Consider the following 23,083-nt stretch of genomic DNA (forward strand, 5'->3'; position numbering starts at 1 on the left):
AAACTGGCAACTTTTTTGCTGAGTGCCAAAAAACATCACAGCTGACCAATCAGTATTGAGTAAGTCTTCCTTCTAGTCACCGAAGAAGGAAAAGCTAGCTTTGGCTGTTATCCAGAGCTGTACAACGCTCATCACAACGATTAACACAAACTGAACTTGAAAAAAGCATTTTCACTTAATTTTTTACAATTCATTTTCAAGAGGTTTTTCACTCATCTCAGCATTATGTGCTCCCTCAAATTGCTCTCTCATGTTTATCTACTTATCAATTAAATGCATAAATTATAAAATTGAGTGGGGCTAGAGGGGTCCCAGACCTCCCATAAGAGTAAAGGAACCCCCCCTCCACAACAGAGACAAAATTGAGCTTGGAGGGCCTTATTTCCTTCAATAAAATGTGATTTTTCTGCCAAAATAAATGCCCTTACTTGACATGACCATCGCTACAGTGCTCTATATATTTTCACACGTGAATCATGAGGAGATGGACAGCAGCAGCAAGAACTGCAAAGAATTAAGATGGCACCAAGAAGAAATGAATGAAAAGGCTTAAGGGGAAGAGGATATATCCAAGCAGGTGGACGGCAGCAAATGCTGACCTTAACTTACTTAACATGGCTTAGTTTGTAGGACACTGACTGTCATTATTGTCAAATATAAGATAAAATCTTTTGCCAATTTTCTTTTAATCACTGGCTGACCACTTCGGTTTGGTCTGCATCGTGTAACTTCCAGTCTGAAAACAAGTCTCAAGCACTGTTGCATCCTATCACCACAAATAAATAATAATATAAATATACGTATTTTTTTGTTAAAGAATATGATTTTCATGTTTAGTTTGAAACAATTCATGTTGCTTCCAAACCTTTGGCCTGTGGTATCTCTCTCTCTCTCTCGCTCTCTCTCTCTCTCTCTCTCTCTCTCTCCCATTCTGCCGCAATAAATCTTTCCCCTTTTCCAGATTAAAAAGAGGAGTCGTTGCGTAAATCTACTGTATAGCCAAGGTTACCTGGGTGCACTGTGAAGAGAGCTGTTGTATTTTTACACTAAAGCCTGTGTGTAGATTTCCTTTGTTCTCTGATAGTGATGTGTAATGTCTGACTTAGTACCATCTGCAATTCATCAGTGTTTGGTCACGCAGACACTCTCCTCTCTGGTAACCAGGTGCTTTCATTTAAACTCTTCCTTTCTCTCTTTAGTTCTCCTGGTTTCAGTAAGCACAGCTGAATGTTCAGGTACAGTAAGGGACATGGCAGAGGTGCCATCTTAAAAAAGGATAGATTGGAAGGCATGTTTTGTCCATTTTACCCATTAAAATTTGTATTTGGTTATAATGAAAGCATGGTTTGATTCAGTTTCAGTTATTTCTGACAGCTCATTGCCAAACCACATTTGTGTTTGTGAATAGTAGAGGAGATCTTTTGTTATGATTTGAATTTGATGAAAAATTATTGTTGTATTTAGAGTCTTGTTTTGTGGAACTATGGCCATTTCATTTTTTGACATCGGAATGTGGTACAGACTAAACCTTGTTCATGCAGAATGCAAATTGATGGAAATTTACTGTATTATTTATTATGTGATCAAATTTGACATTTGAATTACAGTATTGAATATTGCTATAGATTTAAGTTATAATTCTCATCTAAGGGTTAATATATAACAGTACATCATACAGTGTCAGAAACCACATAAAAAGCCCATTTCAGATGACTTACCAACTTGACGTGTTTTGCACAGTGCTAACTGGCTTGCATTTAAGTTTTAATTATTTGTTAGCTATGTTAAGCTACACTTTCGCTTGCACTTTTTCTCACCACAGTCTGCCGCATCAGCTTTGTCAGCTCACCGCTCTTGGGCGTTTCCACATTGATTTGGAGATGAAGGAGGCATATGGCAGTAAACAATTTGATATGCTGTTTTATTTTTGCATCGAAGCTCACAATGAGACCAAAATACAGATGTGTGCTTTTTATGCTTCTATAATTTTAAGAATGCATTAGTCAGGGTGTAAATGTGCTGGAACACACAGGAAACCTTGTACTGGAAGTAAAAGTTGGGAGGGAATGGCGTTCTGGCTTGGATTTTGAAAATTTCAGTAACTATTTTCATGGGGAAACTGCGTATAGTTGTTCGACTGTTGAATGCACTTTGGGTTCAGCCTGCTGCCCCTTTAGCCAATGGGAAATCATGATGAAGCCTACTCACCTACTCAGTCTCAGTGGTAACACATGTGATGTGTATAGTATGTAAACATAGGCAAGAATTGATAGCTCTGCAATCACCAAGAAAAGTGTAGCTTTGCTATCTAATTTCGACAAACCTTGACGACATTTACTTGGGTTTCTAATCTCGATTTAATTAATATTTTTGGTAATTCATGTGTTTTTAGTTAGAAATTTCAATCAGTTAGCTCAGTTTAAAATGGTAAATTAGCATTAGCCAATGTGACTTGAGTGAAATTATCACTGACACTGAACTAATATGCCTGCTAATGTCAGCCATTCATTACAAGGGAGCTGGGTATCTAAGTAAACCAGTGAGCTCATCTAACATAAACTTAACTGAACACTGGAAGTTTCTTACAAACTAGATCATGCAATGAAAGAGGTAGCTGTTTTAACAAGTGCCATTACTTTTTAAGAGATTTTTTCCTGTGGCGCTATTAGTTTAACTTTTAGAAAATGTCTACACAGTTTGCTTAGTTTATGAACCAATTCACTGTTTTTGAACATTTAAAGAGCCAGATTTTGTTCCCTTTTCCAGACTATTCTTTTCCTGCTCTTCATAGAAATGGTATCGTCTGTATTTAAGAAAAATATACGTTTTAAGGACTGAAGTTTAAGTTACAATTACACTGTTTTGTGTGGGTAAATTCTTGACATTTAATCAAAGCTTTGATGTTTAAAAGGTCTGAAATTAAGATATCTAGGCTGGAAATGCAGAAAGTGAGTGTTTGTGCTCTTTCATCTCCAACAACAAAGATTATTTTTTAGAGTATATTTCAATGTGAGAATGTTCCTTTGACAAATACCACTGACACTAATGTGCTGAACCCCTCAGAACAGAAGGCCCTCAGAGACTCTCTGTATAACATTCAACATTGCATGTGGTTTACATTTCCCTGGAATTTCAGTCTTTTCTTTCTATATCCATGTCTGCCTTTCATGTACAGAAGAAAAACAATGCAACAGCAGAGAGAAGCTGTAAAGTAGTGGATCTTTCTCAGGCAGTGTTATGGAGGCTACTTTATCACATGGGCCAACGGTGGCACCACAGAGGAATTTAGCGAAGGGGTCTGCCATTTGCTTCTGAAGTATCTAATAATCACAGAGACCCAACAAGGCACGATTTACTGCTTTTTACATTCATGCAATAGTGCTGTAGTCAAGACCACTCTAGAGGCAAGTTCAAGTCAAGACCGAGACCAGGACACATCAAATCTGAGTCAAGACCAGGAGTGGTCAAGGCCAAGAAAAGACCAGGAACACATTAAGATTTTTTCAGAGCATAAAAATAAATATAAAAATGGGCAAAAACGGAAGCTCTTTAGTAGTTAATTGCACACTGGCTGGCTATCATTCATTATGCATGACATATATTAGTAAATATTATTATATTTTATAATATATTTTGTAAAATGTAACATTAAATAAAATATAGCCTAAAAATATTGTTCATTATTATTATATTATAGTCATTGTGCAACTTTGCATTTTAACCTTTGGAAGCAAATGATGGTTAAGGTTATTCTCTGTGCCTTCTTCTCTCAAACTTATTCTGCAGTCTCCACCAAAGTCACCTGAACTTATTAAATGAAAACCTAGCTGGGTGACAAACTGACCTATTCTAGCATGAATGTATTCCAGTAGCACTGCTAAAAGTACACAGCGCACAGTGGAAACAAGTATACTGGGCAAAATCTTTAGCCATGTGATCCATACAGAGCATGACAGCAAAACTAAAGTACTGGATTGTACTGATGTAGAAATTTATTTAGATGCTTTTAGCTTTGTTAAGGTTTGTCCAGCGTTCTCCCCTGTCTGCTCAGCAAAGTAGTTTATCACAGCAAGCTATACTGATTATTAAGTGCAGTGTCATTAGACTCTCACAACTGATTGGCACCGGCATTGATGGCAAAGCATAACCATTCGCTCAGGGTAGGTTGGACACCTTTTCTCTGGTGACTGCTTTACTGATGATGGCTGACCCTCATTTTGTTTGACTGAGGTTTTTGTTTGACCGACTGGCCATCCCCTTGGTTACCCCCCCTGTCCAATACTACAGAGAAACTGAACCAGATTCAAAGGTATGGTGGTTCAGACTTCGGTGCCCAGCATGTATCTAAATTCAATTCAGTGTAATTAAATTAAATTAATTTTATTCAGTTAATTTTGGTTCAGTTCAGTTGTATTTTTTGGGGATTGCATTCCACAACCCTGCAAAGATGTATAATATTGTCTGAAAATCTCCTGCAAAATCCAGCCTGTTTCCTCTCACTTTTATATTTTTATTTCAGGCTTACATAGCAAAGCTTTAACTATATCTATCATGTAATTTCAGGCAGTAAAAATGCTTGTCAGGTATATTTTACCATCTAAAATAGTGATCCTTGAAGTTTTGTTCCAGAGCCACTAATGAGCATCACTGAGGGACACAGCGTCAAGAAAAACTCCCTAAGAGCACGAGGAAGTAATATAGATAAACCAAGATTCAAAAGAACTACTCCCTAGGAGTATGATGAAAAAACACTGAGAGAAGCCAAAACTGAAATGGGAACTCATGCTCCTGTGGATCGCACCAGATTAGTTAGAATACTTCAGCACCAGATGATGTTGTTCCTACGCAGTCAATCCACTCACATATTATTACACATATATGATCTGATGGGTGTAGTATATTCATGATATAATTTGGTTAATATTAATCTTTTTTTTCCTTTTTAGACGGAGTTGGCAGATGAAGCGGTAAGTGGATATTTGAATGACAGAGAAACATGAGTGTTTTAATATGACTTGCTGTGAATACGTCAGTGTCAATCATCTTGTGGACCATTTTGGGTGTGTTTACAGTGTCCCTTGAATAAGAGGTGTGTGTGTGAGAAAGGAGAGAGAGGACCCAGTGGCCCTGCTGTGAGTACCCATGTTTTCCACTTCATTTCTTCAAACCCAATGACCACTGCAAAACAACACTTATAATCACTCCAGTTACTCCATGTAGTACTACAAGTTGTGATAATGTTGTGAAATGGGCCAAAGAGAGGTTTCAGTGGAGATGTAGTTTCTCTTTGTCCTGACAAAGCTCCCTCTGTTGTGTATCCTTCCATGCACAATTGTGTAATTCTACATGTTTATGAAGTTTTGCAAAGTGGATGAAATTCAGTATACAGCTACACTATGTAAGATTTGGAGACCTCTCTGGTCTGGTGGGCTTCAGACTCCTTCCCCAAGTGGGTGAACCTGATGATTGAAAGTGTGTGGAAGGAATATTCGAAGAGAACTCAGTCAAAACTTGATGAAGGGTGTGTCTTTTGAGGATGTAAGTCAATGATCTACCATTGGTATCATGTCTTTATCAGTTTAATGTTGATTGTGCATTTGAGCCTGTGTGTGTGGCATTAATACGTAAAGACCTATGACATATTTGGAGAAATTTCCCTGTGAATGAACAAATAGTAAAGAGACATATGCAGTTCAAGTTACAGAAAACATCAGCTTATATAGGACATTTCTGGGTTAACATGCCAGAACTCAATGCTAAATTGTTAAATGTAATCACCCTGTATGGCTCATTCTATCAAACTGGTTCCCATTTTGGACTTGAACTTTAGACTAAAATCCTTTTGCTTTGAATGACACTATACTTTAATTAGGTTTTTTTTTTACTAAAATAATTGTTTAAATTTTCTGTTTTGTCACTACAAAAACAATCAGAACACTACTGAAACATTAGCAAATGTGTCAGTAGTGACTATTTCGGTAGTGACAATTATTACTAGCCAGTACCTGACTTGCAAACACAGCTTTGAAAAGTTGTTGAACAGTTGAACAGTTATACACACAGCTTATTACTATCTCTGTTAATGCCTTGTATTTAAATAGATCATAACATAATCCTTATAAATATCTAAGGTCTGAATACTTAATTGTTTTTAAATAGTTGTTTTTTATCTTTACAGTTTGAGCTAATTCAGTAGAATAGTCCATATGGAAACCTTCAAAAACAGAAAAACATCTCTGTTTGCTTATCAACCATGTTAAACGCCTTTTTTTGGAATTCTCATGAAAACTGCTGCCAGCCTCATGCAGCATCTTCTTCTTTGTGTTGATCACTTCCAACACATCTGATTATCTCTTGTTTTTCCCCAAAAAATGGAAACTACTCTTTCCTGTTTTGCTCCACTACTGTGTTTTCGCTGGAATATGCCCTTGAACACACCTCCTAATGATTGAAATTAGGGATTTCAGCCATACCCACTGCTCACAGGTGTATAAGATCAAGCCATGCAATTTTCTTAGACAAACACTGGCAGTAGAATGTGTCATGCTGAAGAGCTCAGTGACTTTAAACATAGCACTGTCATCTTTGCCACAAATTGGTTCATGAAAGTTCTGCCCTGCTAGATCTGCCTCAGTCAACTGTAAGTGCTGTAAGAGCCACAAAGCAGAAGACCAAGCAAACTCACAGAGTGGGGCCGCTGAGTTCTGAAATGCGTAAAGCATAAGAATCACCTGTCCTTCTGTTGCATCACTCACTACAATGTTCTAAACTGCCTCTGGAAGCAACATCAGCGTCAGGAGCTTCATGAAATGGATTTCCATGGCCGAGCAGCTGCACACAAGCCTATGATCACTATGCATAGTTTCAAGTGTTGACTGGACGGGTGTAAAGCACGCTGCCACTGGACTCTGGAGCAGTGGAAACATTCTCCGGAGTGATCAGTCAAGCTTCACTATCTGAGAGTCCGATCTGGATCTGGGTCTGACATATGCCAGCAAAAAGCTACCTTCCAGAATGCATAATGCCAATAGTAAAGTTTGGTGGAGGAGGAATAATGGTCTCAGGCTGTTTTTCAGGGATTCGGCTCAGCCCCTTAGTTCCAGTGAAGCGTAATGTTAATACTGCAGCATACAAAGACATTTTAGACAATTATTTCCTTTCAACTTGTGGCAACAGTTTGGGGAAGGCCGTCTCTTTTTCCAGCTTACTGTGCTCTTGTGCACAAAGCAAGGTCCATAGAGATGTGGTTTGATGAATTTGGCATGGAGGAACTCCAGTGGCCTGAGTCCTGACCTCAAGCCCACTGGGATGAATTAGAACGTCAGTTGCGAGCCAGACCTTCTCATCCAACATCAGTGTTTGACCTCATAAAAGCTCTTTTGACTAAATGAGCATAAATTCCTACAGACACACTACAAAATCTTGCAGAAAGCCTTACCAGAATGGTTGAGGCTGTTAGAGCTGCAGAGGTGGGGCCGACTCCATATTAATGCCCATGGTTTTGGAATAGGATGTCCAACAAGCTTATATAGGTTTGATGGTCAAGTGGTCCACATATTTTTGACCATATATCATAGCTCCCTACATACTATAGTTTGGATACTTTTATAGCCTAAGTCACCTTTTCAGAGGACAAGTAATAACATTAAGCTGAGTATGTATAATACACTTAAAGTAAGGCTGAATTACTGTTCAAAACATAATAAAGCATTAGAAAAACTAAGCTACTACACTATACAAGTGATATGCACATGCAATGTAGGACCACTTAATGGATAGGAGAAATAATAATGAACTTCTTCCAATAAGCGACAGTTGCCATAAAGACTGCTTTTGTCATCTTCCATGTCAAGTTGACATAATGTCAAGTGAATGTTGCTGACAGTAGGTGTGTCATAACACTTTCTGGGATAAAATATCATGACATTATGACAGGTGATCTTGTAGCTCAGTGTGTTTTTGGTATGTCAAATACATAATGATGATTATGTTACACAGTTTCACAATTTGACAAGAGCAAGTGGGTGCAAAATCAAAGGTAAGTACATCTAAAATATGCTTTGGCACTTTGTGCTAACTCTGAAATAAAAACATAATGTATTGTAGTTATACTGTGAAGGTTTTGGTACTTATACTCTGTTATGACAGCCGTGGCATCTCTGCCACAAAAAGTCTGGTGGGGCACAATAAACTGTAGGGGCAGCAGCCAACTTGTCAACACACACAAACCTGATCCAAACACAAATGCACTCCATCAATGAAATCACAAATCCACAAATTAACATAAGGAGTTGGTGGAAGTGGAAACAGGAATATGAGTGTTATGATAATGACATTAGATCTCACAAAACCTTGTTAAACAGCATCGCATTACAAATCCAAAGTCTAGCAGTGTATGATCATTGTGGTCTGCAAATACATATCCAAAGCAACATATCAGAGCAGGGAAACACACTGCTTTCTGGGCATTAGGGATAATATCCCTTGTAATAAAGAATTGTAAGAATGACTCATGATATTCACTGCTCGAAAAGAAAATATGCACGACGATCTTTCATCTTGGCACAATTGTCAAATGTTTTCTTTCCACCAATCCATGAATGAATTCAAGTGATACCATAGCAAGGGCAGGCAAGCAGAAAAGTGTTTGCTAAATGTTCTGGCACTCAAAACGATGATTCATAGAGTCAGATCTTTTTACCTTTATAACAGCTGCTGCTTATTGCAATAAGCCTTAATAAATGTTCATGTAGGTTTATGTCAGCTGTTGTGAAAGGCTTAGATAATTTTCATGTCATTTGGATGAATCATGAACCTGACCTACAGTAAAGTGTTACCAAGTAAAGTTTCTCATATTGTTTTACTGATTACTGAGTTGTGTGGAAGACACAAAATGCAGAGAGCCTGGAGGGATTAGTTTTGACCTAGTTCCAATTAAGCCTCAAAGTTAGATTTTTGTTAGTTTTGTTAGTTTGTTTTTATTCATTGATTCATATAAAACATATAACAGATGTTATCAAAATATGTTTTGATTTTATCGTTCTGAAATTTACTGTTCTACTTTGTGGTCAAAAATAAATTGGCTTAACAAAGCATTTTTTCACATATTTTCTTACTGCATATATTTTTTGTATTTAGGTTGGAAAGCTTGCTTTACAGCAACTGTCACAACCAGCCCCTCACTCTGTCACAATTAACCCTGTCATATAGCTTTCAGCTGAGTTGTTCATAGACAATAGGTGCTTGCAACAAAGATACAGTCATATGCAAAAGTTTGGGGGCCTCAGGCAAATCACACTTTGCTGATTTGATTTAATTTGATTTGATAACAAGTACCCATTCTGCACCCCTACTTCTCCAGTTTTCTCACTCACACACAGAGATAATTGAGTGCGTGTACCTTCAGCAATCGCCTCAAGCACTGCAACTCCAGAGAAGATTAACTGCAAGCTAAAACACATTCACAGAATTCCTTTACTTTCTGCTTAATGTCAAGTCATTTATTCATTTGCAGGGTTGTACCAGGACAGCTGCAGAAGTGTAAGAATGTTCTTGCACATACATGGAAAAACTGTGCATACAGCGTCTATTGGTACCACCTAAATGCAAAACTAGATTCATTCTCTGTAGTTCACACCTCAAGACCATTAAGGAATAAATATTCTTCATATTCCCAGTGATCAATCAAATAAGGCTTGCAGATGTGAGACAGTTTAGCCAGTTTGTGTAGCAAGTTCATTTCACAGACCTATTGACAACCTAACCAGCATTAGGCAGGTGGACCTGATAGCTACATAAGAATGCTTACCTTTATGCTATAAAAGAAATGTGGAATGCATAATGCCAACAGCTTTTTTCAGGGTTTTTCAGGGTTTGGGCAAGGCCCCTTAGTTCCACTGGGGATTCAAGTGCAACTAATTTCACAACTAAGTTTTTTCACAGCTATTATTTTCTTTGTTTATTTGGTAGCTCAGATTTCTTGTGTATTTTTTGGTAAATCTTCAGTAACTGTGGTCAGGTAGTCCGCTATACTGTACTGTCTTATTAGCACCAAATAGCTTTGCATTTTACAGTATGACTTGCAGTTTTTCTTTCTCTCTTTCTGTATGGCAGGGGAAGAAAGGTCGGCCGGGTGAAGATGGAAGTCCAGGGCCAAAAGGGCAGAAGGTCAGAAATGTACTTTGTTGTATCTCTTGTCTTCTTTGTAAGGGTCAAAGTCTCTGACATGCAGCCTCCTGCTCACTGTAGGGAGAAAGCGGCCATCAAGGACTTCCAGGTCGAGAGGGGTCAGAGGTGAGTGTTGATGCTTAGTCTGTTTGTTTGTTTGTTTGTTTGTTTGGTTGGAAGCTTGATTGACACTGGCTTATGCTTTTTTACCAATATGTAATTCAGCTTTATTGCTTTTTGCAGTAGCATTTTTTTTTTAAATCAGCATGTTTCTTTATATATTTAAGCGCAACGCCCAATAATGATGAAAATGATTTGACGAAGAAAAAGCTAGGACTATTAATAATTGTTATGACATAAGTCAGCAAATGACCAGTAAAGTACAGTAAAGAAGTGTAGAAAATGATTCCAGGGCAGGTTAGTGTTTCTTTCTTTGGGTCATTACTATCTATTTATTGTCATTATACATTATACCATTCTTAATATGATTGATCATATAAAACACATTTGTTCTGTTTAGTATTAAAGCTCAGATTAAGCTATTTATCATCACAGAAACTTGCAATTACTATGTTTATCATAATAACTGAAATTACACAGTCAAAAGTTTACATACCCTCATATGCTGGACCTGTTAATACACATTCAAGTACACCTGTGCCTTGTCTGATTGTAAGCGGTGTATGTGTATAAGTCTGTTTGTGTCTTAGTTCTCAGGGAAAAACTTGTGTATTTTGTGTATGCCTGCACTGATGACTGGATACTAAAATATGTGAAAAGCAAAAGTAACTGAAAGAAAAAGTAATTCAAAAATATAAATTAGTAAAAGTTATCCACAAGTGTTGCTGTCCATTGTCCACTGTGAGAAGACAACCTCAACACTATGGGTCTGAAAGGGTGTGTAGCTGTCAGGAAGGTGTTAATAAGAAAAGGAGATAAACAAAAAGAAGAACATCTGCAAATCAAACAAAGAAGCTGCGGGTGTTTTCAGTGGGCAATGGACTGACCATCCCAGAATCCAGACCTTAACAATATTAAATGTGTTTGGGATTAGATTGGTCATGAGGAGCGAAAAATTCAACCAATTTCTAAGACTGAACTTCTGAGGTGTTTACAAGAAGCATGGTAAAATATGAAAAACTAAAGGCCTGAGTAAAATGAAAGATCTTAATTTTGCTTTTAAAAGACAGTTTTGAAATTGCTGCTAAAATTCCTTTGTTCTTTGGTCATCAGGGCAAACCTGGGTATAAAGGAGAGAAGGTAAGAGCTCGTGGGATTGTTCCAAACGTTTTGTTATAGATTGTCTCTGCATCTGTATGGTTTTGTATCTGCTTATCTTCATGTAGTTGTTGGTGTTTCAGTAAAAACTCATCCTCTATGTTTTCTTGTTTATCCCGCTGCCAGGGAGAGAGAGGAGAGTGTGGAATGCCTGGAGTAAAGGGAGACAGAGTATGTCTTATCCACTGAACAGTATTTGAGTTCATCCTCATATAGACCTTGTTTGAATTTATTACAAACAATAGATATATCATTTGCTCCTAACAGGGACCTGAGGGTCCAGTGGGCACTAGAGGAAGCCGTGGGCTGCAGGTATGAGCTTTATCAGGATAAGTATACTTTATTGGCCAATAAATTTACATGAGGTGGAAATTCTTCTTTACTGCTGGTAATTAATACGCTACACTACACAAATACACAACAAAGCACAATATTTAAACATTTAAATGAAGAGTGAAGAAAGCTTATTGGCTTAGAACAAATAGCTATATGCTTAATGGTTGTTTTCTGTGCAAATGCAGGGATTGCCTGGACCTAATGGTGATGTTGGCCCTGAGGGTCCACCAGGGAAAAAAGTGAGTCACTTGCAACATCAGTCGAACACAAGATCTTACCCATCACTGTTTTCAGTCCAGGATTTCTAAGGTGGTCAAGCAGAAGAACATGAATATAACTCTCTGTACTCTGGAGCAGAAATAGCACAAATCTGTCCCTTTATAAAGACTCAGCCTAGTGCGTTATATACACTGATTGGAGTGCACAGTATAGACTAAGTTTAATACATTACATAATGTTGATTCTAGTGCTCTATATAGACTATTGCTATTACACTATGTAAACTTTGTTCAATACAGTACATAAAAAGATTGTAGAGAACTACATAGACTAAGACTTTTCCATTGTGTAGACTAATTGCAGTGCACTAAATTGACTGATTCTAGACATAGACTGTGTATGGTGTACTGTACAGACTAAGTCTAGTGTGCTGTATAGACTGTCTAGACTGTCTAGGGCAGTGTACTGTATAGACTGCGTGTAATGTACTGTATAGACCGATAGTAGTGTACTGTACTGTCTTGTGTACTGCATAGACAGTCTTGTGTACTGTAAAGACTGTGTATAATGTACTATATATGTATACTGAGTATAGTGTAGTGTGTAGATGGAGCCTAGTGTAGTGTATAGTAAAGTAAGGTTTTAGTTTACGTTTGTGCCTGAAAAATGAAATGATCTGACATCAGAATGATGCTGAAAATGCTTTTAAATGATATTACACAACATTTACAAGAAGCCATCTTTGTTATTTCAGTGTGTGATAGTCTTTGACATTCATCAGCTCTCGGCAATTCTTAGTGATTGCACAGGAGCTCCGAAGGACAAGGCAAAGCTTAATTATTTTTCAGGAATGTTCTTTAGACCCTTAGAAGGCTGTCATGCATCAGCTGAGCAGTAGGCTACTGTCTGGACTTGCTAAAGGATGGTGGGGTTCTCAGAGAGCTGTAGATGGAACTTAATTTGAGGAGTAGAAGAGATTTACAGGGGTGTACAGTGGGACAGTTGTGCTTGTATTTGTGATTAAGTGTTAAGGTACTCGCACTTATGCCATCCTTTGCATTGCTCTCATTAAGATTTGCTAAAAGACCATGTGAAAAAGATACAAGTGCTATTCACCCTATAACACTGTTCTGGTTGGCACCAGTCTTAGCTGTAGCATTAGCTTACCTTAAGGAGCAGCCTCCACCACTTAAGCAAATTAGTAAAATCAAAAATAATGTGTAAGAGAACAAAGGGGCACCTTAATGATGAACTCAGCAGTTTGCAGTGAAATTACATGTGTTTGTGTGTGTTTTGTGATGCACATTAAGGGTGAGAGAGGCCTTCCTGGTCCACCAGGACTTCAGGGTGAAATTGGAATAGGGCTTCCTGGGCCAAAGGTAAGGAGTTACAAAACAATACTACATATAAACAAGTCATTCTAAATAACATCTTAAGACCAGTTTGTAAATCGAGCCATTGTGTATATAATAAACTAATAATAAACTAATTCAGAAAAGCAAGCTAACTAATCACTGATCAAAGGCTAGAGGATGACAAAACTGATAAAGTCAAACACAGTGAAAAGACTGCACAAGGAAAAAAGAACAGTTTGTGGGGCTAGAGAAGAGGTTGCTGCCTAACTGTATGTGTGTGTGTCTCTGTGTGTGTAGGGTGAGATGGGACTCCAGGGCAGAATGGGGCCTCCTGGCCCACCTGGGCTTGGTGAACCTGGCTTACCAGTAATTATATACTTCATTCATTCATTCATTCATTCAGCCAGTCAGTAATTCAGTCAGTCAGTCAATCAATCAATCAATCAGTCCTGCAGTCAGACATTCAGTCAGTAATTCCATCAGTCAGTCAGCCAGTCATATATTCAAACACAAATAATAAATACATGACTTGTTCTTTGTATGTTCTTACTTGTTGTGTAGGGACCTCAGGGGCCACAAGGTGTGCAAGGGGAGAAAGGGCCTGCAGGAGAGGGCTTTCCTGGACCAAAGGTATATGCACGTGTATTACTGTCTCTAGTCTACGACGTGAAAAGTGTATGTGGGTGTCAGTTCAGCCTTGAGTGTTTTACACCTCAGTACTGTGCTGTATACATATGTTTGATTTCCGTGTTTGGTGTGTAAAGTTTGCTTCATTATTCTTGTACTGACACTGCAGGGCTAACATGTAGTGGAAGTAACACAATGTAGCTAACAAGTAATGGAAGCTTATGGCCCACCAAGTTGCACTGTGCAAACCATGTGCCTAAATCATCAGACACTTGCCTCAAAATAGACTGACAACTTTGATGCACAACTTTGATGAATAAGGGCCAGTAGACTTTCTGAATTCTGACACTGATGACATGTTATAGCTAGCTATAGCAGAGGCAACAGTAGCCAGATTTATGTGCTTTTGTCAAATTTTAAAAAAGACGACTTCCTGTAAGACAGAGCTTCCACTGTTTTACGTGTGAATGCTATTTAAATTAACTCCTTGCTCTGATGTCAAAGATCTAAATCTGTTTGAGTTAAACTAGGAATCTGTGTGAGTCACTGTATGGGCATGTTGCCATCTGATAATCAGCTGTGATCAGAGAGCATCACACTTTCCTCTGAGACAGAGAGAGGAAAATGAGAGAGGAAGAACATACATCAAGAGCTGATGGCTGACAGATGCTGGGCCTAAAAGTGTCTAAATGCAGAACAGTCTAGCAGACAACATCTTTCTCTCTCTCTCTCTCTCTCTCTCTCTCTCTCTCTCTCTCTCTCTGTATATACAGTCATTTCTTAGAAAGAAAAATGTATATACAAAGCTATTTATCAGGGCAGCAAGCATTGATTTGTTTACAAAAATGCTAACATTAGAATAAATATATTTTTTAAAAATCCATTGTGACTTTTTGTGAGTGTGTAGCTTAACCATTTTCAAAGTTCTCCTCAAGTAGTTCCTGTATTTACTGTTACTGTCTAATACCTGCTTCAGCTGAGCTATCCTTAGATGTGCTGCTAATAGAAATTAAACCAATACATGATGAGTGTAGTGAGAAGTCAGGAACCAAACTTGTGTTCTTCTAACCAAGATATTAATTACTCAGACAATTTATGTTGCGTTTTACTGTATTTAGGTTTATGTGTATTTATTCTAATGTTATATAATAGGGGTGTACATCACATTGCAAAGCTGTGAGAACAAACATTCTATTAATTATGCCATCTAAAGCACTGATTGAATGAGAGTTTAGCACCAATCAAACACTCACTCCAGCACTTCTCCTGCCTCCTAGCTATAGTTTCATTAGTAAACTGTACAATAACATGATTATAGTCATCATCGTTATTAATTCGTATTTTATTCAAAATATTGTGAGAGTGAAGACAAACCCAGCATGCATGTTCACATCATTCCACTACTGTTGTGTAGTGTTTTAGCTGTGAAGATAAATTGTTTTGAACACCTGCAAAAAAAATTCGAAATCTAGCGTTATAGTACTCAAGTCCAGTCTTAAAGCCATAAATTCATGGTCTTTTCTTGCATCGGTCTAGACATCATTTGGACTCTTGGTCTTTTTAGGGCATATATGTAGTTAAATTTCACACTTTGTTTTGGAGAAGAAAGTACAGAGAATAACCTCACCATCATTTGCTTTCAAAAGTTACAATACAAAGTTGGATTAAGACTATGATATAATAATATTTTCAAGCTATGTATTATTTAATGTTACATTTTACACATCATAATTTGTATTATTTGTTATTATATGTCATGTATATTGAATGATAATGAATTTACAATGAACCACAAATGAATTTCATTTTCTGAAAAAAGATCTTAATCTTGTATAAGTCTTGACACAGACTCGACTGCTAAAAAGTCTCAGTTTTGAATCAGACTCGATATATTCAGGTCTTGATCTTGACTCGGATTTGCCTTGTATGGTCTTGACTACAACACAGGAAAAAAGATTCCTAATTAATATAGTTAACGTAATTCATGCAATTAAATCATTCTGGACCATTTCTATTGATCCATTCTCTGTGAAATTTTCATACAATGTAAAGAGTACCTGGTGCTATTAAAGTATGTCAAAAAAAAACAAAAAAAACAAAAAAAAATGAAGATACAAAGTTTTGTCCTGATATAGATACAGTTGTATGCAAAAATATGGGCACCCCTGGCCAAATGACATATATTGTGGATTTTTGAGGTTAAAAAAACACAGCCTCTGTAGCAGAGGTTAAAACAATCCTCAAATGGTAATGCTCTATTACTTTTTATTTGATTAACTTAGTAAAAGAAAAGAATAAAATAAATAACTGTGGCATTGCCAAGTTTTACACCTTACTAAGTCAGTACTTGGTATCACCTCCATAGGCAGGTATTGCAAACACTTTTTGTAGCCACCTAGGATTTTCTCTTCTTGTTTTAGGAATTTCACCCACTCTTCCTTACATAATACTTCTACTTTTGCAATATTCTTGGTCTGTCTTGTATGCACAGAATGTTTAACATCTACCCACAAATTTTCAATTACATTCAAGTCAACAATGAGAGCCATTACAAAAGCTTCATAGTGGATTTCATAGTAGTTCATAGTGGATTTTGAGGTATGTTTTGGACCTGTTGTAGAAGCCAGCCTGTTTTAGGCTTCAGTATCTTGACTCACTTGTGTCACATCTCTAGTATTGGCTGATATTTAGTAGAATCCATTCTTCCATCTATCAGTGCAATTGCAAGGTGTTTTAACTTAAGTCTTTCCTTGCACACACCACAGAGTCAGACTTTCAGCATTATAGACAAAGAGAGTTACTGCAAATCCTGTCTCTGTATAGTTACATACATAACTCTTATGCCTGAGGGGTTATAGAGTTCTTAAAGCACTAGTTAGTTTTGATTGTGAGTCATGCACCATCACAGCTCTGTGGCTTTCACTGGACCTTGGCAGTCTGCTGTTCTTACATGTAACATTCCTCACAGACACTGCTAACAACACCTTTAATATGATCTCTAAGAGGGGACAACACAATCATACAAGCAGAAGCTGAAAAATGCTTCTAATATCCAATACAATATGAGGACCAACATAATGAAAATGTCCATATTTTATTTCTTACAACTAAATGGGCAGTGTCTTCTTGGTTCTTGAGGTTAAGGATAAATTTAGGTTAAAATTTCCTTGCATATTTCCTTGCATATTCTTACATAAGTGACATATTTTTATTACATACATACACTTACAGACTAGAGAAGCATGGAAGGAAACGAAGACTGATTTAAAAAGATTGTGTGTGGAATCACTCTAGAGTGCTTTATAACTCATGTATCAGTTCACTATATTGATACATACACATATGCCATACTACGTAGTGTAAAGTGAATGACTTAACAAGTGAATGAAACATAGTGATAGAGTGATACAAACATTTTTTTTTGTTACACAGGGAGAGAGAGGCCCTGAGGGACCAAGAGGACAAAGGGGGCCAACAGGACCTGGCATTAAAGGAGACAAGGTAACACATACATGCATCACGGCCATGAAAATGGGCTCTTCATTCTTCTAAACATCATACTCAGTGTGCTTACAATCAGAGAACCTTTTCACACTTCAGTATTTCATGCATCAGAAAACATCATAGAAGTAAAAACATTACGGTGACTGCACTAATAAACAAGAATATCAAGGGCGCACATATATTGACAGGGGCTACAAGCTTTTTTTTTAATGTTAATGTCGTACAGTGTCCAGTGTTGTAAATGGCCAGGTTGTAGACAGTGTCCCTATGTCAGCTAACCGATATCACAATGTTAATTACTTCAGTGTTTGGGCAGTAACATCACTAACATTAACGTTTACTATTAAAAAAATGGAATGAAAACATACTGATTAACACAATCTCTGCAAATAGTCCACTGTATAGTTGACTGAATAGTCCACAATAGCTGATGTTGACACCACAGATAGTGAACTTAAAAAGACCACATAATTTCCTGGTGCATCTATCCAATGTTAAATAAAGTGTTACTAAGGTAACGCCCCCATTTTTATTTTATTTATAGATAATGTCACATATTCTCTCTCCTGTCCACAGACTGTTTACGTTTGTTAAATCCATACCACTCCCTTATCCAGTGCCAAAGCAACAGGTGTCAGTAGCCTCAGATGGTCTGTTAATCACAGTTTGCTATCTGGGTTGTTTGTGCTTGTGTGTTTGTCAGTCAGTGAGAGCAGACACACTCACTCACGCATAGAAAGTCATCACAGATTTAACGGCTTTGTTATGTAAGTGCCTCACTATGCTTATGAGACCACGAGCTACGGCATGTTTGCTGCAGATTATCCAGCCTGCGGCCAAAATCATGTGCAAACAGCACAGTTCCTAGCCTTAGCTCCTAATTATGTCTCACTTGGTCATGTGCCAGAGGCTTGTGGTTTTGTTGCTACAGTATCTTTTAGGTGATATCTGCAAATTCCAGAAATGTAACTGATAACAACTTATGTCCTTAGCATGCCAGAACCTGATGAGAGGCCCTATCATACAACATTGTTCTCTACAGTTTTATTGTGCATAATGTATGTGTTTGTTTAGGGTGACATCGGACCTCCTGGGTTACCCGGACCACTCGGCCTTCCTGGACTGGGCATACAGGGAGAAAAGGTGCTGGCAGATGAAGCACTGAATCTTTAGCTTAAGCCAAACACCTCACAATGCTTTAACTGTGGTGGGCAGTTGAAGAACATATGTATGAAGAACCAACTGGCATTATACAACCCCATTTCCAAAACAGTTGTGACGCTGTGCAAAATGTAAATAAAAACAAAATGCAATGATATGCAAGTCATTTAAACCCTATATTTAATTCAAAATAGTACAGACAACATATCAAATGTTGAAACTGAGAAATTGTATTGCTTTTTAAAAAATATATGCCCATTTTCAATTTGATGCGAACAACACATTCCAAAAAATGTTGGGACAGGGGGCAGCAAAAGGCTGGTAAAAAGTTGTGTAATGCTAAAAAAACACCTGATGGTTAATTGGCAACAGGTCAGTAATGTGATTGAATATAAAAAGAGAATCCCAGAGAGGCTGAGTCTTTCAGGAGTAAAGATGATTAGGGGTTCACCACTCTGTGAAAGACTGCACAGGCAAATAGTGCAAAATTCAAGAATAATGTTTCTCAACATAAAATAGCAAAGGACTTTGGCTTTTCATCATCTACAGTACATAATCTCACTAAAAGATTCAGAGACTCTGGATAAATCTCTGTATAAATGCAAGTTAAAACTTGATAAAAAATATATATAAACAGGATCCAGAAACCCCGCCGCCTTCTCTGGGCTCATTTAAAATGGACTGAGGGGAAAAGTGTCCTGGGGTCTGACAAATCAACATTTGAAATTGTTTTTGAAAATCATGGACACTGTGTCCTCTGGGCTTATATATACGTATATATACATTTTGGCAACATATGCTGCCGTCCAGATGATGTGTTTTTATGAGTTTCTGGGTGTAGCAATGATATGTTGATTTGATTATTAATTATTGTGGGGTTTTTTGTCAGGGAGTGGAGGGGCCACGTGGCCCTCCTGGGGTCAGGGGCCTGCCGGGCGAGGGTTACCCAGGACCAAAGGTAAAAGCATCCCATCGCTACTTTGTGTACAATACGATTGATGCTAATTTATTAGAAACTGTATCACATGGCAGCCACATTATGCTCAAGTTCATTCAACACAGAGCCTTACATTAAAAGAGAAATGCCAGACATGAAAGCGGGATACAGGAAAGGCAGAGGGACAAGAGAGATCATTGCTGATGCACACTTGATTATTGAAACATCCAAGGAGTTTAAGGGGGAAGTCAACATGTTTCAGTGACTACAGCAAAGCCTTCGACTGTGTTGACTATGTAAAACTATGTCTTCAGGGAAATGGGAATACCGCAGCATCTAACATACTGATCTCTACATGATCATGATAGAAAATGGACAAACAGATTGGTTCCACACTGGAAAAGGCATAAGATAAGGCTGTATACTATCAACATACATGTTCAACCTATATGTAGAACATATAAGGAGAGAAGCAGGACTGGAGGAAGATGTCACAAATTCAAGATTGGTGGAAGAAACCTCAATAACCTTTGAAGTGAAAGATACAGCACTCATAGCAGAAAATCTGGAAGACCTAAAGGCCCTTATAAGGAAGGTTAAAGAACAGAGGAAAAAGATGGGACTGCAAATCTATATAAGACTAAGGTTATGACAACAGGAAAGACCACTAACTGCCATTGATGGAGAAGATGTGGAAATTGTAGACACATTTTGCCTACTCGAATTAATTATTTACAACAAAGGATCCAGCATTCAAGTAATATGACACCGCTTGGCAGAACAAGGATGAAGGAGCTTGAAAAGTTCTTCCAATGCAATGATTTGTCTCTACAGACAATGATCTTAATTGTCCAAGCTATGGTCTTCACTGGGGTTCTTTATGAATGTGAAACCTGGACAATAAACAAGTGAGACAGGAAAAATATTGATGGTGTTGGCGAAGACTTTTGAGAGTATATCTCTCAAACAAAAATAAAACAAATAAAATGGACCCTTAACCAAACCAGCTTTACCTCTCACTTGAAACCCAGATAACCAAACTGAAGCTCTCTTATTTTGAACATATTCTCAGAAGAACCAATACATTTGGAAAATAATAATTGAAAGTAGAGGACAACCAGAAGACAGGATATTCTGGAGAAACATGATCCACATGGTCATCAGGAATCGGCAGCACTTAACAAGATTAGAAACTCTTCCTTGTAGCTTCACCTTGCTGGTGTACAGTTAGAGACCGCTGTGCCAAGAACAGTCCACTACCAGAATAATATCTGGTTCAACAGCAGTGCTGTCATCAGAAACTGACCAAAGATGGGGTAGAGGCTGGCAAGTGGATGGTGACTTTATATGAAAAATGAATGTGTATCTGTATGTGCTTTCAAAGGGTGATCAAGGGTTACCAGGAGAGTCCGGAGCACCGGGAGAGAGAGGTTTGGGAGAACCAGGACCAAAGGTCAGCATGAAGAATTATGTGGGAAAAAATGCATTAAAGAATTTTGGTTAGGTTTTTATGTAGAAGTGGATTTGTATGTTCAGTTTACTGCAAGACTTATGTGTAGTAGTAACAGCACTTGAATGAAGTGACTCTTTCTTATCCACAGGGTGAACCAGGAGCACCTGGGTTGTCAGGGTTGCCAGGTCTACCTGGAGAGGATGGAGCTCCAGGGCAAAAGGTAATAGTTGGCATAAACAGATAAATATGCTGTGTTCACGACAACTGTGAGTTTTTTCCATCTTGGAAGTTCTGAGGGCATTTTCTCAATTTTTGCATATCTTCTTAAATTCGCCTTTAAAGCCACCTACGCATAATAATATCCATCTTTTTCATATCAATATGCTCCATTATCTTCGTTGCTACTTTCCAAAACCATTGCAGCAACGTACGTGGCAGTAAACTCTTTGCACTCCATTTCACATGTGTCTCCGATGTCGACTGAATGAAGAATGAAGGGATTCCAGCATGATGGATAAGACCTTAGTGATTTCCTGTGTGTCCATTGGTCAGTTTCACACAAATTGTAGACAGACACAAGAATCCACCAATTACACATGGTGAACAGCAGATGATGTGCATCGCAATCCCTCTTCATAGCCTCATAACTCACTTTACAGATTCAGGAAATGTTGGAACCATATTTCTAAGCTTTTATATCTTAAGGACAGAGAAACATTTACAGAAACATAAAATTTGACACGCAGACAAGTTCATGGAGTTTCAAAATGGTTACAAGACAATTGAACAGCACATGATAACACACAATGTGTGATGAGAATACTTTGACTGTGGGGTGATCATGTCTATGGCTCTGGAGAAGAGTATGTCAACGTAATTCGGATGTGGGGTAAGTGTTTATGTTTGTGTATTTTAGGGGGAACCTGGTGTTCCAGGTTTAAGAGGACCAGAGGGAGCACCTGGGGTTGGCACTCAGGGTGAAAAAGTAAGATCTCTTTCTCCTCCTCTTTGCTCTAAATTGAGTGGCCACCAACACTCTTCTTCCTTTAGAAATCATTCTGTGCTCTAGTTGTATTACAAAAATATATAGTTGCATTGTATCAATCATTACAGAGAGAGAAGACTAACAAGAGAAAAGATATGCACTACTGAGGAATTATGTACTGCGTTGTTTGGTTTGAAGATTCATGCAAAACTTCTCTGAGTAGGATTAGCGAGCCAAGCTACAATGGCAGCATCTCTATAGACCTCTCTTCAGACCTGTTACAGATGTAGAAAATTCTTCTCATGTGCGCAGTTAAACGCAGTGGTTATAGTGGACTGGTGGCACGACATTTATAGTGTTCATGTGATGGAATCTGCTGTCGCAAACTTGTATGACATGATGTTTACTACCATCACAAATTATGTTCCCTATAATAGTATTATAATATAGTGATCCAAATTTGATTAAGGGACCATATTGGACATGACAAAAGTCATTCAGAGTGTTTTGATATGAAATTTTTCATTGTACAGTATCTTGCCAACTTTCTTTACAGTAGTGGTGATAGGAAGCAGGGGTTGCAATGTCTTCAACAAATATAAGCACTATTATAGAGGTATATTTACTATCCAAAGCCACCATATTTTTTATGTGTTTTGTTGATATTAGTTAAATAGTGGTAATTGGGGACTATTTTTTCCTTATAGTGCATAGAGTAGTGCATTTCACATCAAACCACTCTGAATGAATTTGTTTACATCTTGATCATTTAACTATGCAGAACTTTTGGGGGAAAACTGGAATATCCTTTTAACTAGCTAGCTAGCACTTAACTTTTGCCATGTTTATAAAGTCTGCTTGTATGAGAGGCTCCTCCCTTTTTAATTGCATTATGGGACAACAGTGTCCACCAACACTATGCTCAATAATAAATCCACTGAAGTATGCATGTTGGACATTGGCATATATTCAGTCCTATATGCTTAAAAACCTCTTAGAATTCATGTTCTGTATACTCTCAATCTCAGAATAGTAAAGCCAACACTTAGATGGTTGTGCTG

The 23,083-nt window shown here is 37.8% G+C and overlaps 1 protein-coding gene across 1 annotated transcript in view; it reads left to right on the forward strand.

The window, feature by feature from the left end:
• The window catches only part of col28a2b (collagen, type XXVIII, alpha 2b), a 49,286-nt gene that overhangs the window by 11,250 nt on the left and 14,953 nt on the right, over positions 1-23,083 (forward strand). Inside the window, exons 4-20 of the mRNA XM_036571476.1 lie at positions 4,947-4,967; positions 5,073-5,132; positions 10,114-10,167; positions 10,249-10,293; positions 11,401-11,427; positions 11,572-11,616; positions 11,713-11,757; positions 11,967-12,020; positions 13,311-13,379; positions 13,653-13,721; positions 13,917-13,985; positions 17,415-17,483; positions 18,561-18,629; positions 19,537-19,605; positions 20,969-21,037; positions 21,186-21,257; positions 21,954-22,022. Of these exons, the coding sequence (XP_036427369.1) occupies positions 4,947-4,967; positions 5,073-5,132; positions 10,114-10,167; positions 10,249-10,293; positions 11,401-11,427; positions 11,572-11,616; positions 11,713-11,757; positions 11,967-12,020; positions 13,311-13,379; positions 13,653-13,721; positions 13,917-13,985; positions 17,415-17,483; positions 18,561-18,629; positions 19,537-19,605; positions 20,969-21,037; positions 21,186-21,257; positions 21,954-22,022 (975 nt within the window). The remainder of the gene's footprint in view (positions 1-4,946; positions 4,968-5,072; positions 5,133-10,113; positions 10,168-10,248; positions 10,294-11,400; positions 11,428-11,571; positions 11,617-11,712; positions 11,758-11,966; positions 12,021-13,310; positions 13,380-13,652; positions 13,722-13,916; positions 13,986-17,414; positions 17,484-18,560; positions 18,630-19,536; positions 19,606-20,968; positions 21,038-21,185; positions 21,258-21,953; positions 22,023-23,083) is intronic.

Source organism: Colossoma macropomum, unplaced genomic scaffold, assembly GCF_904425465.1.
Source record: "Colossoma macropomum unplaced genomic scaffold, Colossoma_macropomum, whole genome shotgun sequence".
Lineage (NCBI taxonomy): Eukaryota > Metazoa > Chordata > Actinopteri > Characiformes > Serrasalmidae > Colossoma > Colossoma macropomum.